Here is a 24,310-nt window from a genome sequence, read left to right as displayed (position 1 = left end):
AAAGATTTCTTTTCTGTGTAATGAAAAATGCATATATCTTTCAGAACGCTCGTGTATTTTTCATGAAACTTCTTGTTTATCACGCACAAGATTTAGACAATTTATGTAATGGCACTAATGTGGTAAGACAAGAAACTGATATGAAGTAACCAAACTGTAAAAGGTGGGTCAGTTTCAATTTTTAATTGTTGACACTTAGACATCGCAGTCATATGTCGATGCTTCTTCTTCTTCTTCTTCTTTTTCGTCTTCGTGAATTAATTATAGAACATAGATCGATCAGCTGAGACTCCTCATGGCCACGCGATTGTCACGAGTTGGTTCTTTCGCCGATCGCTTTTCTATTAAAACTGATTTACTTCCCCTCAAAGGGAATTTCTCGTGATTAATGGTTTGATTGTTTTCATAAGCTTCATTTCTTTCGAATCTTAGTACTCTTTACACGATATGCATATGCATGTTTGCGGATATAAAAAGATCTGTATAAGATATGTGTGATACGCAGAAAAAAAAACCAGCATTCAAGACATAAAAGAAATAAAATACAATATCAATATCTTATTTCCATGACGGCGAACAGCCTAGCTGGACGTTCAGCCACCTTTTAAAAGCTCACACGAGAGTCGAGACATGACCAACCGCCGACCGGCGAGGCGGCGAGGGGGCCGCGAACCAAACACTTGCTCAGTCTGGCTTACACTACAAAACTGTTAAGTCGTCCTGACAATTCTTAGCTCACTCGAGGTATCATGGTGCTGTATCAAGTTTGAAAGTTTAATATCTTGCTTGTGATGACTGTAATTATTACCATATGATGTCGTGTGACCGTAAAGTAACCAGCCACTTAGTCTATTCATTAGTAGGCCAAATGGAATCGCCTTATCCGTGACTTAAGACGTTTTGTTTTGCAGATACAGGTGTTACCAGGTTGGCGGCAAGATTTGTGATTTGTGAGTTGTCTGTGAGGAAACATTAAAAGGCTTAGGTAGATTCTTTGTTTGAGGTGGTCTGTGGCTTAAATGATTAGTTGTAATCAGCGCTTGGGCAGTATATCTAATATATTTTTGTATATAAAAAGAATAGCCTACTTCCATAATTTCCCCCCGATTGCCCTAGGACGTGGGCGCCTTTCAAACATCACTTCAGTCTGCATTTTGTTTACTTCAGTGATATTTTAAAAAGCGAACTTCCCATAACTTAATAATTTATTGTTCATGACCCATTTTTATCGTCGAATTTACGCAACGTCCGTGGTCGAAAAAGTCATTTGAGTCCAAGATGAAGCACACCTCGAATCCATTCAGGGAAAGATGAGAGAACTGTCCGTGACTTCCACCATGGTGGAAAAAGGCCGAAGGACGGAGCCAAGCACTGGAAATGTACGAGATCCGGTTTGAAATCGTCTTTCCGGCCCGTTTGCATTTCGTCATGGTCCTCGACCTTCGAATGCAGATTGCGTTGGTCACCATTGCAACGATAATAACAAACACGGGTAAGACACGGTTTCTCGTTTTAGCTACTTGTCGATCCTTTTTGTTACTTATGGCATCGCGCATTGTTCTTGAAATTGATTCTGTCTTTATAAAAGCCGAAGTGTGGCTGAATGCCATCAACATGCATGCCAGATTGTAATATTCTCCCTGCTTGTATTGAATACGATTTTCACAACGTAACACTATGTTAAAACACCTATATAGCTTATGCAAGGAGAAAGAAAACCAGAAATAAATAAAAGACATGTTGGTGAAAGGTTCCTGGCATGTTTTTGGCAATCAGTGCAAATATTGAGATATGATTATACCATAAAACTTTGATTAACTAGCAGTTTAAATAGATTTTGCAAAGCTCATATTAACTATTATTCATGGCTGTTCGACCAGCATCTATATATATATATATTAATATATATATAATATAATATATATATATATATATACATACATATATATATATATATGTATATATATAATATATACATATATATATATATATATATTATATATATAGATATACGTATATATATATATATATATATATATATATATATATATATATATATATATGCGTGTGTGTGTGTGTGTGTGTAGAGGTTATACAATTACTGGAGGGTGCATAGGCTCTACCTTGCAGTAGACGCAGCAAGATCTTCTGACAAGCAGGAACCTTTCCTGACTCAAGGAACAAATGCTCACAAACCGAAGTTTATTTTAATAAGGGAAAACTTCGTAGCAAGTGCTCTCGTCTGATTCTCTCTACAAGTAATGACCACAATATCTCAATATTTAAGAATTTTTCATTGCTTTCCATATTTACTTGCTTTTCATAAATGACCACAAATTAAAGAACATGCCTAATTTGCAAAGCGAAATTTAAATAAGATAATGCAAAGGGTTAAAAAACAACTAAAGAAATAGGTTTAAAGCTGAGAGGAATAATTGAACGAAAAAATGGGTAACATAAGAAACCTAGAAGTAAAATATGAGAAAGAACAGGAGTAAACGTATAAATGAAGAATGAATTAATCAGAAAGTGGGTGGGGTGGAGGGGGTCCCCCGGTAGATAAATTCGCGCACAGAAACCAAATATGATTTGCGTAGACGTGATACCATCGAAATTTACCATAAACAATCTCTGCTAAATTTAGCGATTTTGGCTGATTAGTATTATTTCCACTCACTTGCTGAACTTAATGACAGGAAGAACATTATAACTGAAGGACGGAGGACGGAGAGATATAAAAATAATCACGTGGACATACAAATATAAAATAACAGACTGTAAACTGTGTCTAGAAAAGATATTGATTAGTAAGTTGACAGCCAAACTGGCCCTTACCAGAAAATGATATCGTCAAATATGCCTTCTGTTTGATGCATTCTTAATGCAATATTGTCCTCGACGGAAGGTATATATACCAAATGCCACCAAATCCCACGAAGCGCTCGACAGAAATGCGTCATAGGACCTTAAAAAGAATTACACTTATTGTCAATGAACTTTTCGATACATGCATGTATATATATTTAATAGTAATTATGACAATAATAAGAATTATTATTATTCAACAGTCACTGTGATTGTTTGTTGTTATATAATTTTCATTTGCTTTAGCTGTATTTGTCTCCGCACCATGTTTCTGAATAATTCCTGCTCCCGTTCGTAAGGTCAGTGGATCGCTCACAGCCTGCCACCCACCAGTTCACCCAACTCGAAATGGTTCCCAGCGTCTGTTGGGTTAAAAAAAAAAAAAAAAAGTGTGGTTCTGACTTGTGACCCAGGCCCTTCCGGATGTAAAAGGCATTTTGCCCTGGGCCAGTAGATTTCTGTTAGTTGATTAATTTTCAACGATTAATTAGAACACCTTCGAAACATTAGGGGATGTTTTTCCAGATAATGATTATCCGTGACAATATTACAGCGGAGTGCTCAGAATTGCTTCAGTGTGTCTGAAATGTTTCCGTAGTATTATTAGTGAAGGTATCGTAGATCAAATGCAAAGATCGCATCAAATGAGCAAGCTATATTAATTGTGTTATTATTATAAAGTTGACGAAAACAAGATTGTCTCTTCTCTCTCTCTCTCTCTCTCTCTCTCTCTCTCTCTCTCTCTCTCTCTCTCTCTCTCTCTCTCTCTCTCTCTCTCTCTCTCTCTCTCTCTCTCTCTCTCTCTCCTTTTTTTTTTTGTATATGTCGTCATCATTGCCATTATATTTTCCATAGCTTCCAACGTCGCGTGATGGAAAGGCCTCTGTGAAATTCGGCTATTGCCTTTAATGTGCTTTCACTTCCATTTTTCTCCACTCATAGTTAGTCTGCCGTATCATAGTACAGATTAAGCAAGTCGGGCCTTCCAGCTCCTCTGGTGCCCACATGACCCCAGATGGTTCCATCTCCTGTTATTCTCCCTAGTGTAGAGCGAGGTCCATGTAACCTTCAACAATGTCTAATCTATGGTAATTGTCACTCTTTCGCGCCCACAAACACCTTTCAGATGCTATGCTTGTTTTCCAACTGTTGGTATGTTCGTATGTACTGTCGCGCTGCCGTTTATATTATAAATTTCTACCACTTTATTTAATCATCTATATATCTAATTTGGTTATGCTTAAGTGTGATAAGGGTAGAAAGATGGAAAACAGCACATATCAGATAAGTAATTGTTGACTTCTAATTGTTATCACGAATTCCCAAACAACAACTGGACAAAAAAAAAAAAAAAAAAAAAATGGAAAGGCTGGAAATGTTACCAATACAAAAACGATGGGAATCTCTCTCTCTCTCTCTCTCTCTCTCTCTCTCTCTCCTCTCTCTCATAATAGTGGCGTAGGCTCTAAATAAATTACACTAGACAAGTCTTGAGTAACAGGAATTCGATACGTTGCGCCTCGCTCTGGGTCAGTCATTTGTTATGAATCAGAAGCCCAGCCAAAGGATAACAGTTGTAGGGTCTGATAGTATTATTGGCCTCATTTGTCAGGTAAGATAAGAATAGGAGACCAGACATTCATCAAAGTAGCTCGCAAGGTTGTTCTGGGGACTTTATATGAGCTAAAAATTGCTTACTTTGTAACTTAAAAAAGTGAATACCGGAGGTTTTCTGTGAGGAAGAGTCCGTTCCAGCATTTGATAGGCTTAATTTGAAACAATAATTAGTGTTTTCTTATCCCTAATATTGAGTGACGGTTAAGGAAGCAAAAACCCTAACCACTAAAAACGTTTCCCTAACCTGCTCTTCACCTCGGTGGTCGCGAGTTCGATTCTCGGACATTCCACTGAGGGGTGAGAGATGTGTATTTCTGGTGATAGAAGTTCATTCTCGACGTGGTTCGTAAGTCACTTAAAGCCGTTGGTCCCGTTGCTGAATAACCACTGGTTCCATGCAAAGTAAAAACACCATACAAACAAACATAAAGACATTGCAACACTATACAAACAAACAAACCTGCTCTTACTGGTTGGTCACGTGCTCCTCATGCGATGGACTGTAGGCACTATTCAAGGTTCTTTGCAGCGTGCATCCAGCCCCTTTGGTTTCTGTTACTGTACCTCCTTTCATATTCTCTTTCTTCCATTTTACATTCCACCCTCTCCTATCCTAATGATTAATTCATGGTGCAACTGCTAGGTTTTCTGCATGTTACTATCAATTTTCCTTGCAGCACTGAATGACCTCATAGGTCCCAGCGCTTGGCCTTTGGCCAAAATTCTATATTCAATGATTCTATTTTTTCTGGTTAGAACGTTGCAGTTGCTTAGTTCTTTTATTATTATTATTATTATTATTATTATTATTATTATTATTATTATTATTATAAATATATTACATATATATATATGTATATATAATAGTGACTATATATATATAATATATATAATGATATATATTATATATATCATATATATATATATATATATATCTTTAAAAACAAATATAATTCCCTCTTTACCGAATTAACCATAGATGATTGATTTCAGGTTTGGTTTTATTAGTATTATTAATTTATTATATATTATTATATTAAATCATAGATGATAGATCACGGTTTGCTTATTATATATATATATATATGATAGATAGATATGATATTATAGATATATGATATATATATACATCTATATAGTAAATTAGGTACATAGATATATATATATATATATATATATATATATATTATTATATATATATATTATATATATATATTATATATATATATATTATATATATATATATATACATATATATATATAGTATATATATACTATATATATCATGCATGTATAATATATATATATATATATATATATTATATATATATAATCTATATATATATATATCTATATATATATATATATAATATAAATATATATATATATATATAAAAATTATATAATATATATATATATATATATATATTTATCTTTTAGAAACAAATATAATTCACTCTTTACCTAATAATCATAGATGATTAGATTTCATTTTTGGAGAGTGACGAAGACGTTGCTTTCAGTAATTGCTATTTTGCTTCTAATGACCTAAACGTGATGTATTGTGCAGTAAAGGAAGACGATTGAAGACCGCAGATGACAGATTTCAGCGTACGATACATTTTAAACGTATTTTCATAGTTACATGCAAATACGCGAGTGCCTCTAAAGTGCGAAAGATAATTATACTTGAAAGCAGTTAATTAGTCACTGTCACAGGAAGCAGAGTCTGGATTCATGGCTTTAATTAACTTTAATGTAAAAATAAAAAATGGCGCGTGCAGGTTTACCCGGAGCCATTGTCCTTATTGAGAAAACTGCCATTAACATTAATGACCAATGAATTGTTATGGAAACGGAGGACGATGTTATGGTCCACTATCATCGCAAGTTCTTCTGGATAGTCTGATGACTTTGATTACGTTTAATGGATCGAAGACCTGTAGTGAATTAACACCCAGCCATAAAAGATGAAAGCGTCTTACCTTAGAGTAATCATATTAGTTTTTTGTTTTAATTTTTTATTCTTTATTTTTAGTATTGTGTATTTTTTCGTATTTTTAGTTTTTGTATTTATGTTCAATCAAAATTTTTGTTCACGGGACAATAAATAATAATGAAGTCATTACGAAATAATCGTATGTATGTGAGTAATTTCATGATAACATTTCTGTATGCTCAATAACAAGTCGTAATTAGCACGACAAAGATAAGAATACCGAAGCAATCGACATAAAACCCTACTGTTTACTTTACAGGTCACCATGGGCGATAAGGGCCCCATAAGTCTGTATGATGAATGTTTATTGAATGAAATGTGAACATGCGACGTGGCATGCGACAAAACTTTCGCAAATCCTTTGTTTTTTCCTCTCGTTTAAATTTGCGCAGGCGCCGCCGACCTTGATGATCGCTGGCTCGCTTGTTTGTGTCGTTTGATTTGTCCCCTGTCAGATCGGTTGCCTAGTGATTGATGGGCGAAAGTTGCACGAGTTTTTAAACCGATAACCTGTTTTCCTGAGTTACCTTTTAATTTTTTTGTTTTGTTTTGTTTGCAAACCTTTTAATGCTTTATCAGAGTTACCTTTTAATACTTTTGTGGGGTTACCTGATCATAGTTTTTCAGGGTTATCTGTTAACACCTTTCTCTATATGATAATACTTCTTCAGGGTTACTTGATAATAGTTTTCAGGGTTACCTTTAATTAAATACTTTTTCAGGGTTACCTTTTAGTGCTCTCTGAGGGTTATCTTTTAATACTTTTTTCATGGTTATTTTTTAATAGTTTTTCAGAATTACCCGATAATACGTTTTTTCAGGGTTACCTTTCAATACTTTTTTCATGGTTACCTTTTAATGCTTTATCAATTTTAACTTTCATACTTGTTAAGGGTTTTATTTTAATACTTTTTCAGGGTTACCTGATAAGGCTTTTTCAGGGTTACCTGATAAGGCTTTTTCAGGGTTATCTTTTAATACATTTTCAGGATTACCTTTTAATACTTTTTCAGGGTTACCTGGTAATACTGTTTCAGGGTTACCTTTTAAAACGTTTTCAGGGTTACCTGGTAATACGTTTCAGGGTTACCTTTTAAAACGTTTTCAGGGTTACCTGGTAATACTGTTTCAGGTTTACCTTTTAAAACGTTTTCAGGGTTACCTGGTAATACTTTGGGTTTCAAAAAAAAAAAAAGGTTCCGGTACGTTTTCAGGGTTACAATTTTGGGTTACCTGGGTACTGTTTCAGGGTTACCTTTTAAAACGTTTTCAGGGTTACCTGGTAATACTGTTTCAGGTTTACCTTTTAAAACGTTTTCAGGGTTACATGCTAATGCTTTTTCCAGGGATGCCTGTTAATACCTTCTTTCAGGATTATATTGTAATATTTTTTCAGGTCTATCTGATAATACTTTTTTCAGGGTTAAGTTTTAACACTGTCTGGGTTAGCTTTTAATGCTCTCTCAGGGTTACCTTTTAATTATTTTTGAGGGCTACCATTAAATACTTAGTCAGGGTTACCTTATAATGCTCTTTCAAGGTTACCCGGTAATACCTATTCAGGGTTACCTGATAATACTTTTTCAGTGTTACCTTTTAATACTTACGGTCTTTATCTATACAATTACCTTTCGACAAACGTAAACAGATTGCTGCAGAAGTCTGTGGGTGTTAGTTCGTACATGCGAGTCTTTGTCTCTTTTTTTTTTTTTTTGTCCTTTCTAGAACTTGCAGGGCGAGCTCTCATTAATGAAATTTATTATTAACTGGCAACTCAACCTTGAACCAGGGTTAAGAACTGGGTTAAATACTCGTGCAATCTTCCTCCTAATTGTGTCGTAACTCTTTCTATCAGTCTTACTGAAGGAATTCAAAATTGCGGTCACAACACCGCAGAATTTAATTTCCGTTATGTAGCTCCACAGACTTAATTGCCACTGAAGGGACAGACATAATTTTACCTAACAATTCGTTCGATGAACACTACTCAGTTTATCAGTATTATTGAAGGCATTTAAAATTGCTGCCACAACACCGTAGAGTTTAGTTGTCTTCTGTTCCTCCATAGACGTATTTACTCCACAAGTGCCGGGCAGGGTTATTTACGATCACGGTCTAGACCGTGTTTACGTGGTACATTCTTAGGCAGACCCTGTTTTATAATAGATGTGAAAGCCTCACGATAATCAAACGACTGAAATTACCACAATACTTGTCATTCCCAGTAGTTAAACAAGTTTTAGCAACCTGAAATTATTGAATCAATGGCCGGAAATGATATAGCCACCAAAGTTATAATAATCTGTGGCCTTTTCTCCCTTTCTGTATTATTGAAAAAAACTCCTCAACTATTCATAACTATATTTTCAGAAGTTCTCCAAGCATTTAACATAATTTTATCTATTGTTTTATCAATTTATTTTCTCTTTTCTTCTTTTTGTATTTCCGTTTACCTCCTTGTACTTCTTCCTAATGAATACCATAATTCTTTGGAAGGTTGAATTCCACGTTAATGGTCCCTGCGGGCTTGTCCCATATGAATAGGTTTCATATACTGAATAATAATAATAATAATAATAATAATAATAATAATAATAATAATGATAATAATAATAATAATAATAATAAAGTTAAGAGTATAGACCACTCAGCTGATTACTAGTCCTCCTAGCGATGGCCCGAAGGATTAAATATTTTTACGTGGCCAGGAACCAACCTAGCAACGGATCCTACAGCTTATTGTGGGATCCGAACCACATTATTTCGTGAAATGAATTTCTAATCAGCAGAAATAAATTCCTTTGATTCCGCAGAGGCAGAGAGGGGAATCGAAATCGGACTACCGAATCAGTAGGCGAGCACGAAAACCACTAATCCAATAATAATCAATAATAGTAATAATAATAATAATCTCTTCATTTCTTCAAGTCGTCACTTTGAAGTTCGTTTATAAGTGATTCATTCTCCACTTATCTTCCTTTTAAATGCTGCCATTTTTCCTTGGCATATTTTATTAGGGTTTCACTGATACACCCTTGACCTTCAAATCACAAAAAAAATATATAAATAGTTCTGATAAACAGAGTGATTCGGTTCACTGGCATTTCATGCGATGTCGAACCAGCTCACTTTAGAAAGGTATTTGCAAGGGACGTGCATTACAGTTTTAGCCGAAGAAAAGACTCCATGGAAACAGGTAAACGAACGAGCAAACAAATAAACAGATAAACAAATGCTAGTGTCGATTTATTGGAGAATTCCTCGCTTAGGCGGTGTTGCGGTTCGCCAGTTTCCAGGACGTTTACGGAATCCATTAATCCAATTACTCGGACTTGGTATCTTGCGCGATGTATCGCACTATTTCATGGTGCCTCGAACGAAGGAAAGTGTTGCTAGTCTCATATGTAAGTACCGAGAGAGAGAGAGAGAGAGAGAGAATGAATCTGACACTTTTGGAAGTAAAGATAAATATTATCGATAAGTATATATACTTAGTTAAAGATGAAGTTGTTTTTATACATATTGTAAATTCATACAGCGCACAATACTACCCACTGTAACTGAAGTGTAATAAAAGAATTATAGTTAGTAGTAGTGCTACTATGCATTAATATCATTATCGTTATATGTATACACACACACACACACACACACACACACACATATATATATATATATATATATATACTATATATTATATATATATATATCATATAAATGAACACTTGAAAATCTCATTTATAATGCATACAATCTCTCTCTCTGAAATGACTGAAAAAAATAAGGAAAACAAAGAACAAGATAAAAGTATGGATGCAGAGATACTCATTGATACTACATATGAGGCAATCAAGCAGCATACATACGAAGAAATAAATTACGACATGACAACACAAAAGAAAATCCCGAAGAGGCTCTACCCAGATCTGCACACTGATGGGAAAGAGGAAAAAAATAGACAAGAAAGACAAAGTCTGCAACCTTTTGAAAAGAGGGAATTGCAGATTCGGAGAAAGCTGTTACTACAAACATTTCAAGGTATGTCACAACTATGAGATCTATGGTAAATGTGCATACCTAGACGGCTATGAGGAGGATTGCAGAGATCTTCATCCAAAAATATGCAAAAACCTAAAAGAAGGAAAAGGATGTAAGTTCGACAAAAAATGTAAATATATGCACCCTGTAGCCATGAATCAAAATCAATTAAATAAAAAATAAACAAATAAAGAGAGGAACAAAGAATATGAGGTGAAGGAAAAAAGTAAGCCATCACCGCGATATGGTGCGTCAGCAAAGAATTTCCAAGCATCAGCTCCAAGATACAGCTCAAGAGATAAATACTGTATTTACGATGCAAGAGGATATTGCAGATGCGGAGAAAATTGCAGATTCAGACACAAAATGAATAATTATGACGAAGGAAGATAAAATATTATGGAAAAGTTGGATTTTTTAATGTCAGAATTTCTGGAAAGGAAGAAAAGAACAACATACCAGAACAGGAAAGAGACATGGGAAAATCCTTATTATTACCCATATTAAATGAAGGAGAAAACACGCAAACCATCATAGTGATGAATGCGCATGGTTTATTTACGAGTAACTCAAAAAGAAAAATAAAGTACTTAGAAGAACTAACCCAAAATTGAAAAGAAAATAGATATAATGAATATAAGTGAAACCTGGTATTCCCAAGAGACTGGGAATGACGATCAAATAAAAGGGTTCCAAACTTATAGATCAGATAGAAAAAATAGGAATCAAGGGGGAACCGCAATATATGGGAAAGACAGAAAACAAGGGAAAATATATGAGAAATATAGTAACTCAGAATGTGAACTAATAGCGGTAGAATTTGAATCTGAAAAATTAATGAACATAGTAATATATAGACCCCCTAATACTAAAGAGTTTGATATAATAATAGAAAAATTGGATGATATATGTAGAAATCACAAGGACTGGACTATTCTCCTATCCGGAGACTTTAACTTTCCTTTCGTAGACTGGAAAGAACGAATAGGAGATTGTGGTTGTATCTATACATATAAAAAAGAGAGGGATAGTAGTGCAGAAAATAAGAGGCTATTCGAAAAGCTATTAAATATGCTACTAGAATACAACATTCAACAAATAAATCACCTGCCAACAAGAAAGGAAAATACTTTAGACCTAGTATTTGTGAACAAGGTGAATTATGTTAAAGAAATGATAGTTTATAATGCGAGTATTTCAGACCATAATGTCATAGAATTAACAGTCCATTCCAAAGCAAGTGAAAACAGAGATAAGCAAGAAATGAAAAAGTGGGAAGGATATGGAAAATACAACTTCTACAGTAAAAATATAAAATGGTCAGAGATAAATGAAGAATTAAACAAAGATTGGGATAACATTTTTGTAAGTGCTGATATAAGGGTAAATACGGAGATATTATATAAAATATTAGAGAAAATAGTGGATAAATATATACCAAAGAAGAAAAGTAAACATCAGTCATGCATACCAAGAGACAGAAGGATCTTGTTCCAGAAAATCAGAAACTGGAAAAAAGGTCTTGCAAAAGAAAAAAATGCATGGAAAGTTAAAGAACTAGAAAAGTAAGATAAAAAATGCAGAACAAAAGATTATACAATCAAAAGAAAATGAAAAACGGGACTTGGAAGAAAAACCCTAGTAAATATCAAGCAAAACCCCAAACTATTATACTCGTATGCGAAAAAGATGAATAAAAGAAGAATAGAAATAGGCCCTCTGAGAATTGAAGGGAGATTAATGAATGAAAAAAAGGAAATATGCAACATATTGGCAGAACGATATAAGAGAGAATTCACCCCTAGAATTGATAATGAAGATAATGATATAGAAGTAAGGGACGAAAATAGTGAATATTTAGCAGACATAGATATTAATGAAGCTGATATTGTGCAGGCTATTAATGAAATTAAAAATGGAGCTGCTGCAGGGCCTGATGGTGTCCCTGCTATTTTGTTAAAGATAGTAGTTCATTCTATCGCAAAGCCACTTGCAATATTATTAAGACAAAGTGTAGATACAGGCAAGATTTATGATGAGCACAAATTAGCATATATTACCCCTACTTTCAAAAGTGGATCAAGACTAGAGGCAAGTAATTATAGGCCTACATGTAAGTCTAACATCACATATTATGAAAGTGTATGAAAGGGTAATGAAGAAAAATATTATGAAACATTTAATAAAAAATAATTTGTTTAATATAGGACAACATGGTTTCGTACCCGGAAAAAGTACACAAACCCAACTGTTAGTCCACCGTGAGAACATATACAAAAATATGAAAAGCGGAAATGAAACAGATGTGGTTTATCTAGACTTTGCAAAAGCTTTTGACAAGGTAGACCATAATATATTAGCGAAGAAAATTAGAAAACATAATATAGTGGATAAAGTAGGAAGATGGTTAAAAGAATTTTTACACAACAGAAAACAGATAGTTATTGCAAACGATGAGAAATCGGATGACGCTAAGGTAATATCCGGTGTGCCACAAGGTACGGTGTTAGCTGCATTACGGTTTGTTATTAAGGACTCGGTAGTGAGTAGTTTCGCCGATGACACAAGAATAAGTAGAGAAATTACTTGTGATGAAGATAGGAACGCGCTACAAAGAGACCTTAACAAAGTATATGATTGGGCAGAGGTAGATAGAATGGTATTCAACTCTGATAAATTTGAATCAATAAATTATGGAGACAGAGAAGGAAAGCTATATGCATATAGGGGACCTAATAATGAAACAATCACAAATAAGGAAGCAGTTAAAGACCTTGGTGTGATGATGAATAGGAACATGTTATGCAATGATCAAATAGCAATTCTATTGGGAAAATTTAAAGCAAAAATGGGAATGTTGTTACAGCATTTCAAAACAAGAAAAGCTGAACACAAGATTATGCTTTATAAAACATATATATGTTCGTAGTCCACTTGAATATTCCAATATGATATGGTACCCACGCTACCAAAAGGATATTGCACAAATAGAGAGTGTACAAAGGTCCTTTACAGCTAGAATAGAAGAAGTTAAGGATCTTGACTACTGGGGAAGACTACAATCCTTAAAATTATATAGTCTAGAAAGGAGAAGAGAACGCTACATGATAATTCAGGCATGGAAACAGATAGAAGGAATAGCCGAAAACATCATGGAGCTAAAAATATCAGAAAGAGCAAGCAGAGGTAGATTAATAGTGCCCAAAACTATACCAGGAAAAGTAAGGAAAGCACACAGGACATTAATCCACTATGCACCAGCATCGATAATGCAGCGTCTATTCAATGCGTTGCCAGCTCATCTGAGGAATATATCAGGTGTGAGCGTAGATGTGTTTAAGAATAAGCTCGACAAATATCTAAGCTGTATCCCAGACCATCCAAGATTGGAAGATGCAAAATATACCGGAAGATGTACTAGCAACTCTCTGGTAGACATTAGAGGTGCCTCACACGGAGGGACCTGGGGCAACCCGAACAAGATGTAAGGTCTGTAAGGTAAGGTAAGGTCTCTCTCTCTCTCTCTCTCTCTCTCTCTCTCTCTCTCTCTCTCTTCTCGTGACTTACATATGAGACTGACAACATTTTTTATTATATATATATATATATATATATATATATATATATATATATATATATATATATATATATATCTATATATATATATATATGATCTATATATATATATATATATATATATATATATATATATATATATATATATATATATATATAAATTCATCAGTATGCCTGTTCTTCTAGGAGGAGTTACACGTTACACTTCTACTCTAGTATATGTTTACTTGCGCACTGGGGGTCCATTAACCCATTATGTCTACAGCGACAAAATGGGTTTAGCGGACCTGTTTCTAGTGTACGATTATGATTCGAAGTCCGTCTCTGTCACCAATGTTGGAAGACTATAAAAAAAAATCAGCTGCTGATGAGTTTATAGTTCTTCAAATAGCCATATTTGTATTTGTGCCATACATTATATTATATTATATATGTATATATATATATATAATGTATGTATACCTACATATACATACATACAAACACATATTTATATGTGTGTGTGCGCGCGTTTGTGTATGTATGTATGTATGTGGTATGTACAACCTTTCATGCACTTTTAAGTGTATAGACATAATGCATCAAGATCTCGTATATTAAAACTAGTGTATATATATATATATATATATATATATATATATATATATAATAGATATACATATATATATACGTATATATATATATATATATATATATATATATATATATCACTAGTTTTAATATACGAGATCTTGATGCATTATGTCTATACACGTAAAGTGCATGAAAGGTTGTACATACCACATACATACATACATATATATATATACTATATATAGTATATATCATATATATATATATATATATATATATATGATAATATGAATATATATATATTGTATATAATATTATTTTATATAGATATTATATATATATATTATACTATATATACATATATAAATAAAAAATATTATTATATTAATTATTATAGTAATATATATTTATATAATTATATATATATATATATAGTATAAAATTATATACATATATATATATATATATATACGTATATATATAGTAATATTACGTATATATTATATATATATATATACCTATATATTATATATATATATAAAAGAATAGATAGCTGGTTTTAATGTGGCACTTTCCGCCTTCTGCATTCAGAGGGATAAGATTGCTAACTCGTACCATACCTAGTATTCACGGCAGTTGCTTTAGTACTACATACTTAATTTGCAGTTTAGATCCGCAAAAGGTGACTAGATTATTCATAGAATGTAACCAAGTCAAATTTTCCCCATCGGTGATCGATTTCACGAGGTCTGCTTATGAAATGAAGAAGCTACTGTTTGGCCACGCATGTCTATGTCTCAGGAAGTAATATTTGTTGAAGATCTTTGGTGTTTTACTTTTGGAGATACGTTTTGGGTTGAAAACGTTAGGTCAAGGAGACTGGAAACTGAATGCACAATATCAAAATGACATTTGATGTAGCCTTTTAAGTACACACATTTCTCCCGTCTTTTCCAGGCTTTTACTGTACCTCCTTTCATATTTTCTTTCTTCCATTTTGCTCCCTACCCTCTCCTAACGATTGTTTCACAGTGCAATTGCGAAGTTTCCTCCTGTTACACCTTTAAAGTCATTTTACTCTTTTTCCCTTTCAGTGTTGAATGACCTCATAGGCCTCGGCGTTTGGCCTTTGGTTTAGATTTAATATTCCATTCCATTCCTGTCTTTTCCAGAGGCACAGGACGTAGGACAGCCCGAGGTGAAGATGTACAGCCTGCAGAGAGGCCTGTGGACGAATCCCGTGACCAATGTCTTCGTGCGGTACGATTTCCCCAAACCGGGGCAGTCGTACTCTAACCTCACCATCTGTTATCGGATACGGTTGGCAGCTGTCTTGTTTCTGTTGAAAATAACCTGGACTTGTGTTTCGTATACTAAGGTTTTATACATGAAAATTCGGTCGTCTTCAGTTATTTTTTCATTTATTTATTCAAGAAAGAAGTCTTGTTTCTGTTGAAAAGAAAATGGGCTGTTTTTCATATACACACTAAGATTTTATATTAAGATTTTATGCATGAAAATATATATCATACAATATATATATTATATGCTTTTATTATATTATAAACATTTTATAATATTACATATATTTTATATATGAAAATATATACTAAGATTATATACATGAAAATTTAATAGTCTCTAGTTATTTTTTTTATTTATTTATCTATTAAAGAAAGAACTTCATTTTCGTTTTGGGTGGATAAAATTTTGAGGTAGCCGTAATGAATAATTTTTATTTATTTATTTGAAAAAATAGTTATCCAGTTGATTTACTTATTCATATATCTATTCATTTTTCTAATTCAACGCTTCATCCTCTTATTTTCATTCTTGAATTATCTTTATTGTTTGAATGGCTAAGTTAACTTGAAGTTTTCCAGCTAGGACTTCCTATTTTATTAATTTTTCACAAGCTATGCCGTTATTCGTACTCGTATATCAAAATAATTCCCGTAATTATCTTACGGAATTAAAGAGGGAACTACCTTCATAAGCGCCCCTATTGGGTTTGATGAAAAGAAGTATGATGTACAAATGACGGTAATTGCACCTATAATAGAGTTTACGTGCACTTACCTATTCATGCATGCAAAGTAGCTGGTGGTAATTGCTTTGTTTGAATTATTGAAATAGAAAAGAAAAATGTTTTAGCTTCACTGAAGTGTGGAGAGATTTTGTATAACAAAAGATACTTCTTTTTGTTATTATATACATCGAAGTAATTCTTTAAAATTATTCAACTAAACATTAAAATGTTTTATGAAAAAGAAAAACTTTTGCAGAAAATGTAACCCTATGAGTAAGAAGAGTCGCTTCCTTTCAGAAAAAAAAACTTCAAAACGTTATGGATATTTTAGCCCGAGTCACATATCACTTTGTGTAGACACATTTCAAAAGTTAACCAACATATAATAAGTAGAACCGTAGTTTTCTTACACCAATAAACATTTACTTTAGAATTTGTATTTTTCATATATTTTTTAGTGATATTTTACTTCATTTTTGTAATCGACCTCTAATCATAATTTTCCCAAACAGGATTGAGCGTTTTTCCGAGTACGATATTCATCTGTCCTACGCAATAAACCATCAAAATGCCAACGAAATCCTTTTTTGTAAGTAGACTTAATTCTTCTTCTTCTTCTTCTTTTTTACTTTTATCGTCACCGAAATTAATTTTTGTGAAGTCTCCTAAAAACAGTTCGATGTCTCGCTTTCCAAGATTTTATATCAAACTTCATTAAAGAAGACATTTCAAAGGTCATTTACAGTATATCTATTTGATGAATCATAATTCTTAAAATTCCAGAAAACTCTACGGAGTATACTTTCCATTTTTCATTTAAATTTCATATCATCTTTCCTTCGGGTAAAAAATTGTAGATACTGTACTACGGCAACCATAAGTCTTCCTGCTTGCCTTATTTCGCAGTATATTCCTTTCATGTAATGGCTGGTAATGCAGGATGATGTGAGTCTGAATAGAAAGCAAGAGCATTACATTTCATCAAAGATGCCTATAGATTCTATCTATCCTCTTCCTATAGTATAGAAAGAGGATATAACTTCTAGAACGGTGGTTGTCAACTTGGGAAGCGTCAGCAAATTCCAAGGGGGGCGGGGTTGTGGGGGGGGGGTTGTTGCGGGAGAATTAAGGAAAAATTAAAAATTTTCTAATAATATTCGTCATTTTCTTCATCAGAGTGAAGAACTAATATTCAGAAGTTTATGAAAAATGCATAAGTATAGCCTTGTAGCGTTAGTTTCCTGTAGTCTACTTCTCTAGTAAGACTCGCTGGCTTACCATATTTTGTAATTATTTACCTCTTTTTTTTTTTTTTTTTTTTTTTTTTTTTTTTTTTTTTTTCTCCCTTTAAATCTGGGCGGAACTTTTACTCATAGATGCGAAGGGCCCGTAGAGGGGGCGTGGTAATGAAAATGTTAAGAACCACTGTTCTAGAATAATTAATGAAAAAATCTTTAAAAATTAACAAGGACCTGAACACATACATATGAAATATTTCGTTTTCTTTGTTACTTCTGTTTTAGCAGTTCACTACATACTGTGACGAAGTCCCAAGTATCTGATTACTACACTTGCCATTCATTAATTGTTACCTCACAACAGCCAGACACCTGAACCTTCATCACAGGTACTAAACGACTGAATACTCTAAAGGCAACAGTGATCCCTTAAACAACTTACCAGTATTGCAGAAAATCAGACTATGTTCATCAAAACAGGTGTGAGGTAATCTTATATGTAATCAAATTAATTAAAGGGCATCACTCCATCAACAACTTTAAAAGTCTAAGTATTTCCCTGATTTCAGAAATCTAAGTACTTCCCTGGTTCTAACTCACATCAAGTAAATTGAAGGAAAACAGCTCAATTACCACTCTATGTTTTTACCTAAGCAAATCATATTTATACTGGTGAAAAAGAAAACACTTATTAAAATTTTAAATACAAAGATTTATTACCAAACTCAAAATTTATAAGTGAAATTCACAACATAGAGGAAATTTACTCTTAATTTAAAACAAAGCAAAGTTTAATTAATTCTTGAAGTAATTAAGTAAAATTAAATCAAAATTAATGTATCACAAAATTCAAGAAAATTAATTCGATCAAAATTCAGAAGTGTTAGGTAATAATTAAAATTTGGAAATTAATTCACAAGTGTTAAACAACAATGGAACTTGAAAAGAATTCTAAGTAAATGCAAATTAATTCACAAGTGTTAAATTTAATTGAATGTGCAATGATTAATTAGTGAAAACAACTAAGTTAACTAAATTGTGAATGCAAATGAAAACACAGAAAAAGGTGTAAAATACCAAAGATTGCAAAAAGCACTAATCACATGTAATATAAGATAAAAACACACACTTCAATAAGAAAAAATGAATAAATGCACACATAATAAAAAAAATCACTTTAAATGAAACAAACACAAAACAAAAATTTACAATGTGTAAAAATTTAAATTGTTTCACTCAAACCATTGTAACTATTAGTTCTCTAAACCATTGTAACTATTAGTTGCAACTAATAAACTTTCATTAACACTCATTACCTTGGTACCAATTTTCTTTCTGCTGCAGCTTGTTCAAAATATTTCACCAGTTCACAATATCAACAAAGAAAAGGGCGCCGTTACACACTTGTACAATGCTTGTTCAGATTCCACAAAAAGTACTAAATAATACTAAATAACTCTAAGAAATCCGAAATCTAAAAGTTACGAGTGACCAATTACGTTATGTTAATATGAATTCAAAAGTGGCATGCGAGAGAGAGGGGAGATCTAAACGCCAGGAATTCAAAGTCTATATTGAACACTTTTGCTCTCTCCTTGTATGGGCAACTCAAGAGACTGACGAGCTCAAAACATTTTGGGCATGCGAAAGACGGTGCAATCCTTCTAGAAGCTTCTAATATGACATAACTTTACAGAAAAATCATGAAATCTATACGTGGCTATTCGGCAAAGACGTACGAGTATGAAACCAGTCATGTATTGTGTGCTCAACAAAGAGACGTACTCGTCGAAACAGACTCGAGCAAGCAAGTATGATTAACACGTTATGAAAACAACATGGAGATCGCGAGCTCCCTTTATCTTGAGGCGATGACAAGTATTGGAACGGACAAAGTTAATCTCTCTCTTTCTTTACATTCTACGTTATATACTTTTAAATTATGTTATGCGAAATCTGAACATACATTTTAAGACATCCTATAACTCTAAGCTAGCTAAGGAATCTGAAAATGTTGCAAAACTTTTAAAATGTTGCAAAACTCTATTCTAACATTTTATACAGTCTAGGAGAAGATATATGCATTCTGAAAGTAGCAGCATATAATAATACATAATAGATAAATCTGTGGTTCGTTGTGTTGCCCTTTATAGATACGAGTCTCGAGTTGAAAAGATGACATTACGAGTTTACAGGGAAATAGGATACACGCTTAGAAGAGAATGAGTAAAATTAAAAATAGCCATATAGGCATAACTGTGGAATTTAGTGACAATAGAATGCGAATATTATCCAGCTTCCATGTGGAGAGGAGGAGAATGGAGGGGTTGAGGAGAATGGAGAGATTGGCTAAATGGAGGGGTTGAGGAGAATGGATGTGTTGACTGAATGGAAGGGTTGAGGAAAATTCCGGAAGGGTTGACTGAATGGAGAGGTTGAGGAGAATGGAGAGATTGGCTAAATGGAAGGGTTGAGGAGAATGGAGTGGTTGACTGAATGGAAGGGTTGACAAAATGGAGAGGTTGAGGAGAATGGAGGGGTTGGCTGAATGGAGAGGTCGAGGAGAATTTCGGAAGGGTTGACTGAATGGAGAGGTTGAGGAGAATGGAGGGGTTGACGGATTGGAGATGAATAAAAATGTTGACTGACTGAAATGGAAGCGGCGTTAGCGGTATAACTTCTGATCATTAAAACCTACTCCCAAGATTGATAACACACACAAATACCTTCTTCCACCGACGCAATTCATTGCTCTTGTTTTCGTTGCCACCCCAGATAGCATGGCCACGGAAATGAACGTTTACCTCCACAACCTCAAGCAGACTTTGGAAGTAAGCGGACCGCTGGAGATCTATCCCGAGACGTGGAACCATTTCTGCCACAGGCTCGGCCCAAAGGAACAAAAGATCTACTGGCAGGGGAAGGTAAGGAAAGGCTGACTTTGGAAATGCATTTGTACGCTGGAGTCTTCGTAACGTATTCATAACAAAATAAAAAAAGCTATTTATTTGTTCGGTATCAACAACAGAATGGGAAAGTTCATTCAAGTACCATGCAATTCTACTTGATAAACCTATAGAAGAAGTTTAGAGTATAAAGAATTAACAATAAAAGAATATTATCATTCCTTAAAATTAAGCTTAAGCAAAATAATCCTTCATAAAAGTTTCCCACTTTCCACGTTTCATGAAAACAACGCAAATTAATTTTTGGAAATTTATGTAACGAACAAATAATTATCAGTCAAAATGCATATTCGTATTTCAGCGTCAAATCTTCGTCTCAATCGAGTTTTCTGTACAGTGTATAATGCTGTATGACGCTCTCAGCTACGGCACATGAAACTCTCAGTCGGCCGTGGTGGCCTGTGGTGTTGCGGTGCCAGACGCACGATCATGACTACCTTTAACCTTAAATAAAACAAAAACTACTAGGGCTAGAGGGCTGCAATTTGGTTTGTTTGATGATTAGAGGGTGGATGATCAACTCTCCAATTTGCAGTCCTCTAGCCTCATCAGTTTTTAAGATCTGAGGGCGGACAGAAAAAGTGCGGACGGACAGGCAAAGCCATCTCAATACGTTTCTTTTACAGAAAACTAAAAGGAATTGCAAAATTACGTTTTATTTTTGTGAAAGTTTCACCTTTAAATGAAGCAAATCCTGAATGGTGTATGAAGGCTTTTACCTACCTGTTAAAGCATAACATTTTTTGAGTGCTTTAGAGGGAAAGGTTATAGCGTATCGAGTGTCTTTCTCTCTGCTCCTTGGCAACGTGATCAACAAACCAGTAACTTAAACCTGTTGCTTTCAAGTGCTCCCAAGCGTAGTGCCCCTTCCTCTCTCCCCCTCGGTCTTCGCCCCCCCTCTTCTCCAGCATTTTCCCTTTCATTTTTCTTTTTTCTGCCTCCATTCTTTATCTTTTGCTTCCTTCAGTGTTTCCTCTGTCCTTCATCCCATTTTTTGCTATTTTTTCCTTCTCTCTTCTTTTCCTCTGCCAAATCACTTCTCTATTTTTACCTCTTTCCATTTATCATTTTCATGTTCTCTTCGTTTCTTCGATCTTCTCCATTCCTATCTTCTCCCTCCTCTGCTCTTCCGTTAACCTACTTTCGTTCTATTGCTCTTCTCTTCTCTACTCTATCCCAACCCAACCGCTTAAGAGCAACAGGTGGCCAAAGATTGACACGTCAACGGTTGACACGTATCGTTCAAAAGAGAAACCATTGTACTCACGCACGAGTGCTTTCAAGATCTGTTATACTCTCTGCATACTCAAAAGAAACCAGTATGTTAAGTTATGCGTGCTTTTAAGGTATGCTGTAATTTCTACACTTGAAAGGGGAACCCATTACGCCAGGATATGCAGGCTATGGTAGACTCACATCTGACGTCTAGGCCAGTCCCTTACGACGCTTTTGATTGGCTGTTGATAAGCCAATCACAGGGCTGGAAACTCTGTCTCTCGAGAAAGTTCACATAGGCAGGATGTATGCTCCACCTCTTCTGAAAGCGGTATCCCCCAGGAGAGGTGGAACATACATCCTGCCTATGTGAACTCTCTCGAGAGACTGACAGTTTCCAGCCCTGTGATTGGCTTATCATCAGCCAATCAGAAGCGTCGTAAGAGACTGGTTCAGTCATCGGATGCACGGTTGCTCCCTACACAGAAGAGAGACCGTTCATTTTTAACCGCAGGTGGACCATACAGCTATGTTACTCAAAGTCTACTCTTCAAGTTACTTCAGATTGTTTTTAACGATATAGGAAATATTAATCTATATTGGAAGTTTTATAGTTTCGTGTCTGTCCATGTATCTTTTTAATTTGTTTTTTTCGTTTTTTAATAAGTGGCGTCTCTTCTTTCTGTTTGTCCTTCACTATAAGTGAAATTTCGTCATTTTATGCCTTGTTTATATTGCTTACGACACTAAGAACAAAACTATTCCACACTTTTAGTTTGCTAACTTTGTTTTCTTAGACTACAGATTCAGTTCACAGCTGTATTGTCTACATTCTTCATTTACCAAAGTTTGGATTCACCAGACATTTTCTTGTCACTTATTTCAAGCTCCGTTCGCTCAGTTATAAAAACACAAAAATCAGCTTATGAAATAATGATTTATATATTGCATTAACTTACCCGATTCTCTCATCATTCAAACATTTCTTCGCTCAGAAAGTGGGAGAGCAAATGGTATTAATAGCTATTGATTTATTTCACGTTAGACAGATCCTAAACATCAGCAGTATAAAAAGCGCAAACAAATCAGGAACCACTCTCCTTTTGATGCCAGAAATGGCTCCAAATAGTTTTTCTAGTTCAAGATTAAGGTATGGATGTGCTATATATATAATATATATATATATATATATATATATATATATAGAATGATTGTATATTTACATGCATAAATATGCATATACATACATATAAAATCCATTAGTCGATATTGAATTTGATGAATGTTCGACAGAAACGTGTATTATTATAATTATATTATAATTAATATATTCGCATTTTTATGATGAAAAGAATTTTTTGTTTAGAAAAAGAGGCCAAGGACATTCTTTTGCTTTCGAGCCAACAAATGATCAAATGAAAATGGACCAAAAGCCGCGTCAAATGATTTACGGATCGCCTGAGTGGCGTGGTCGGTATGATGTTGGCGTGCCACCTCGGTGGCCGCGAGTTCGATTCTCGGGCATTCCATTGAGGAGTGAGAGATGTGCATTTCTGGTGATAGAAGTTCACTCTCAACGTGGTTCGGAAGTCACGTAAAGCCGTTGGTCCCGTTGCTGAATAACCTTTGGTTCCACGCAACGTAAAAACACCATACAACAAACAAACAAATAATTTACGGTTCATCGAAGTGAATAAAACATAACCATTTTGAAATAGCAATAGTTTCTCTCCTTTTTTTGTGTCACATTTTTAAAGTTTGTTTTAAATAAGTTAGAATTCTCCTGTTTTGGGTGAGCTTTTCAAAGTGTTGCATGATTGCCAAGAATAATGTCAAGGAAGCAACCTTTAAATATCATGCGTTGCTCTTTGATAACTATTTGGGACTGGGGAGTATTCCGAAGCAGTGCGAGAATCCAAGTAAAAACAAGTACTATAATCAAGGCCACCGGTATAATGCTGTATGAGCCGCGGCCCGTGAAACTTTAACCACGGCCGTAGGTGGCCTGTCTATATAGCTGTCAGACGCACGATTATGGCTAAATTTAACCTTGAATAAAATAAAAACTGCTGAGGCTAGAAAGTTGCAATTTTGTATGTTTCATGATGAAGGGTGGATGATCAACATAAGCAACTTGCAGCCCTAGAGCCTCGGTAGTTTTTAAGATCTGAGGGCGGACAGAAAAAAGTGCAGA

At 34.2% G+C, this 24,310-nt stretch overlaps 1 protein-coding gene across 1 annotated transcript in view; it reads left to right on the top strand.

Annotated features, from left to right (window-relative positions):
- The first annotated feature begins 689 nt into the window (after positions 1 to 689).
- LOC135215487 (uncharacterized) overlaps positions 690 to 24,310 on the top strand; it is a 34,693-nt gene continuing 11,072 nt past the window's right edge. The window contains exons 1-4 of the mRNA XM_064250245.1: positions 690 to 1,492; positions 15,841 to 15,988; positions 17,210 to 17,286; positions 20,711 to 20,859. Of these exons, the coding sequence (XP_064106315.1) occupies positions 1,378 to 1,492; positions 15,841 to 15,988; positions 17,210 to 17,286; positions 20,711 to 20,859 (489 nt within the window). The 5' untranslated portion in view covers positions 690 to 1,377. The remainder of the gene's footprint in view (positions 1,493 to 15,840; positions 15,989 to 17,209; positions 17,287 to 20,710; positions 20,860 to 24,310) is intronic.

The sequence above is a fragment of the Macrobrachium nipponense genome, chromosome 5 (assembly GCF_015104395.2).
Source record: "Macrobrachium nipponense isolate FS-2020 chromosome 5, ASM1510439v2, whole genome shotgun sequence".
Classification (NCBI taxonomy): Eukaryota; Metazoa; Arthropoda; class Malacostraca; order Decapoda; family Palaemonidae; genus Macrobrachium; species Macrobrachium nipponense.
This window is presented reverse-complemented; position numbering and strand designations above follow the sequence as displayed.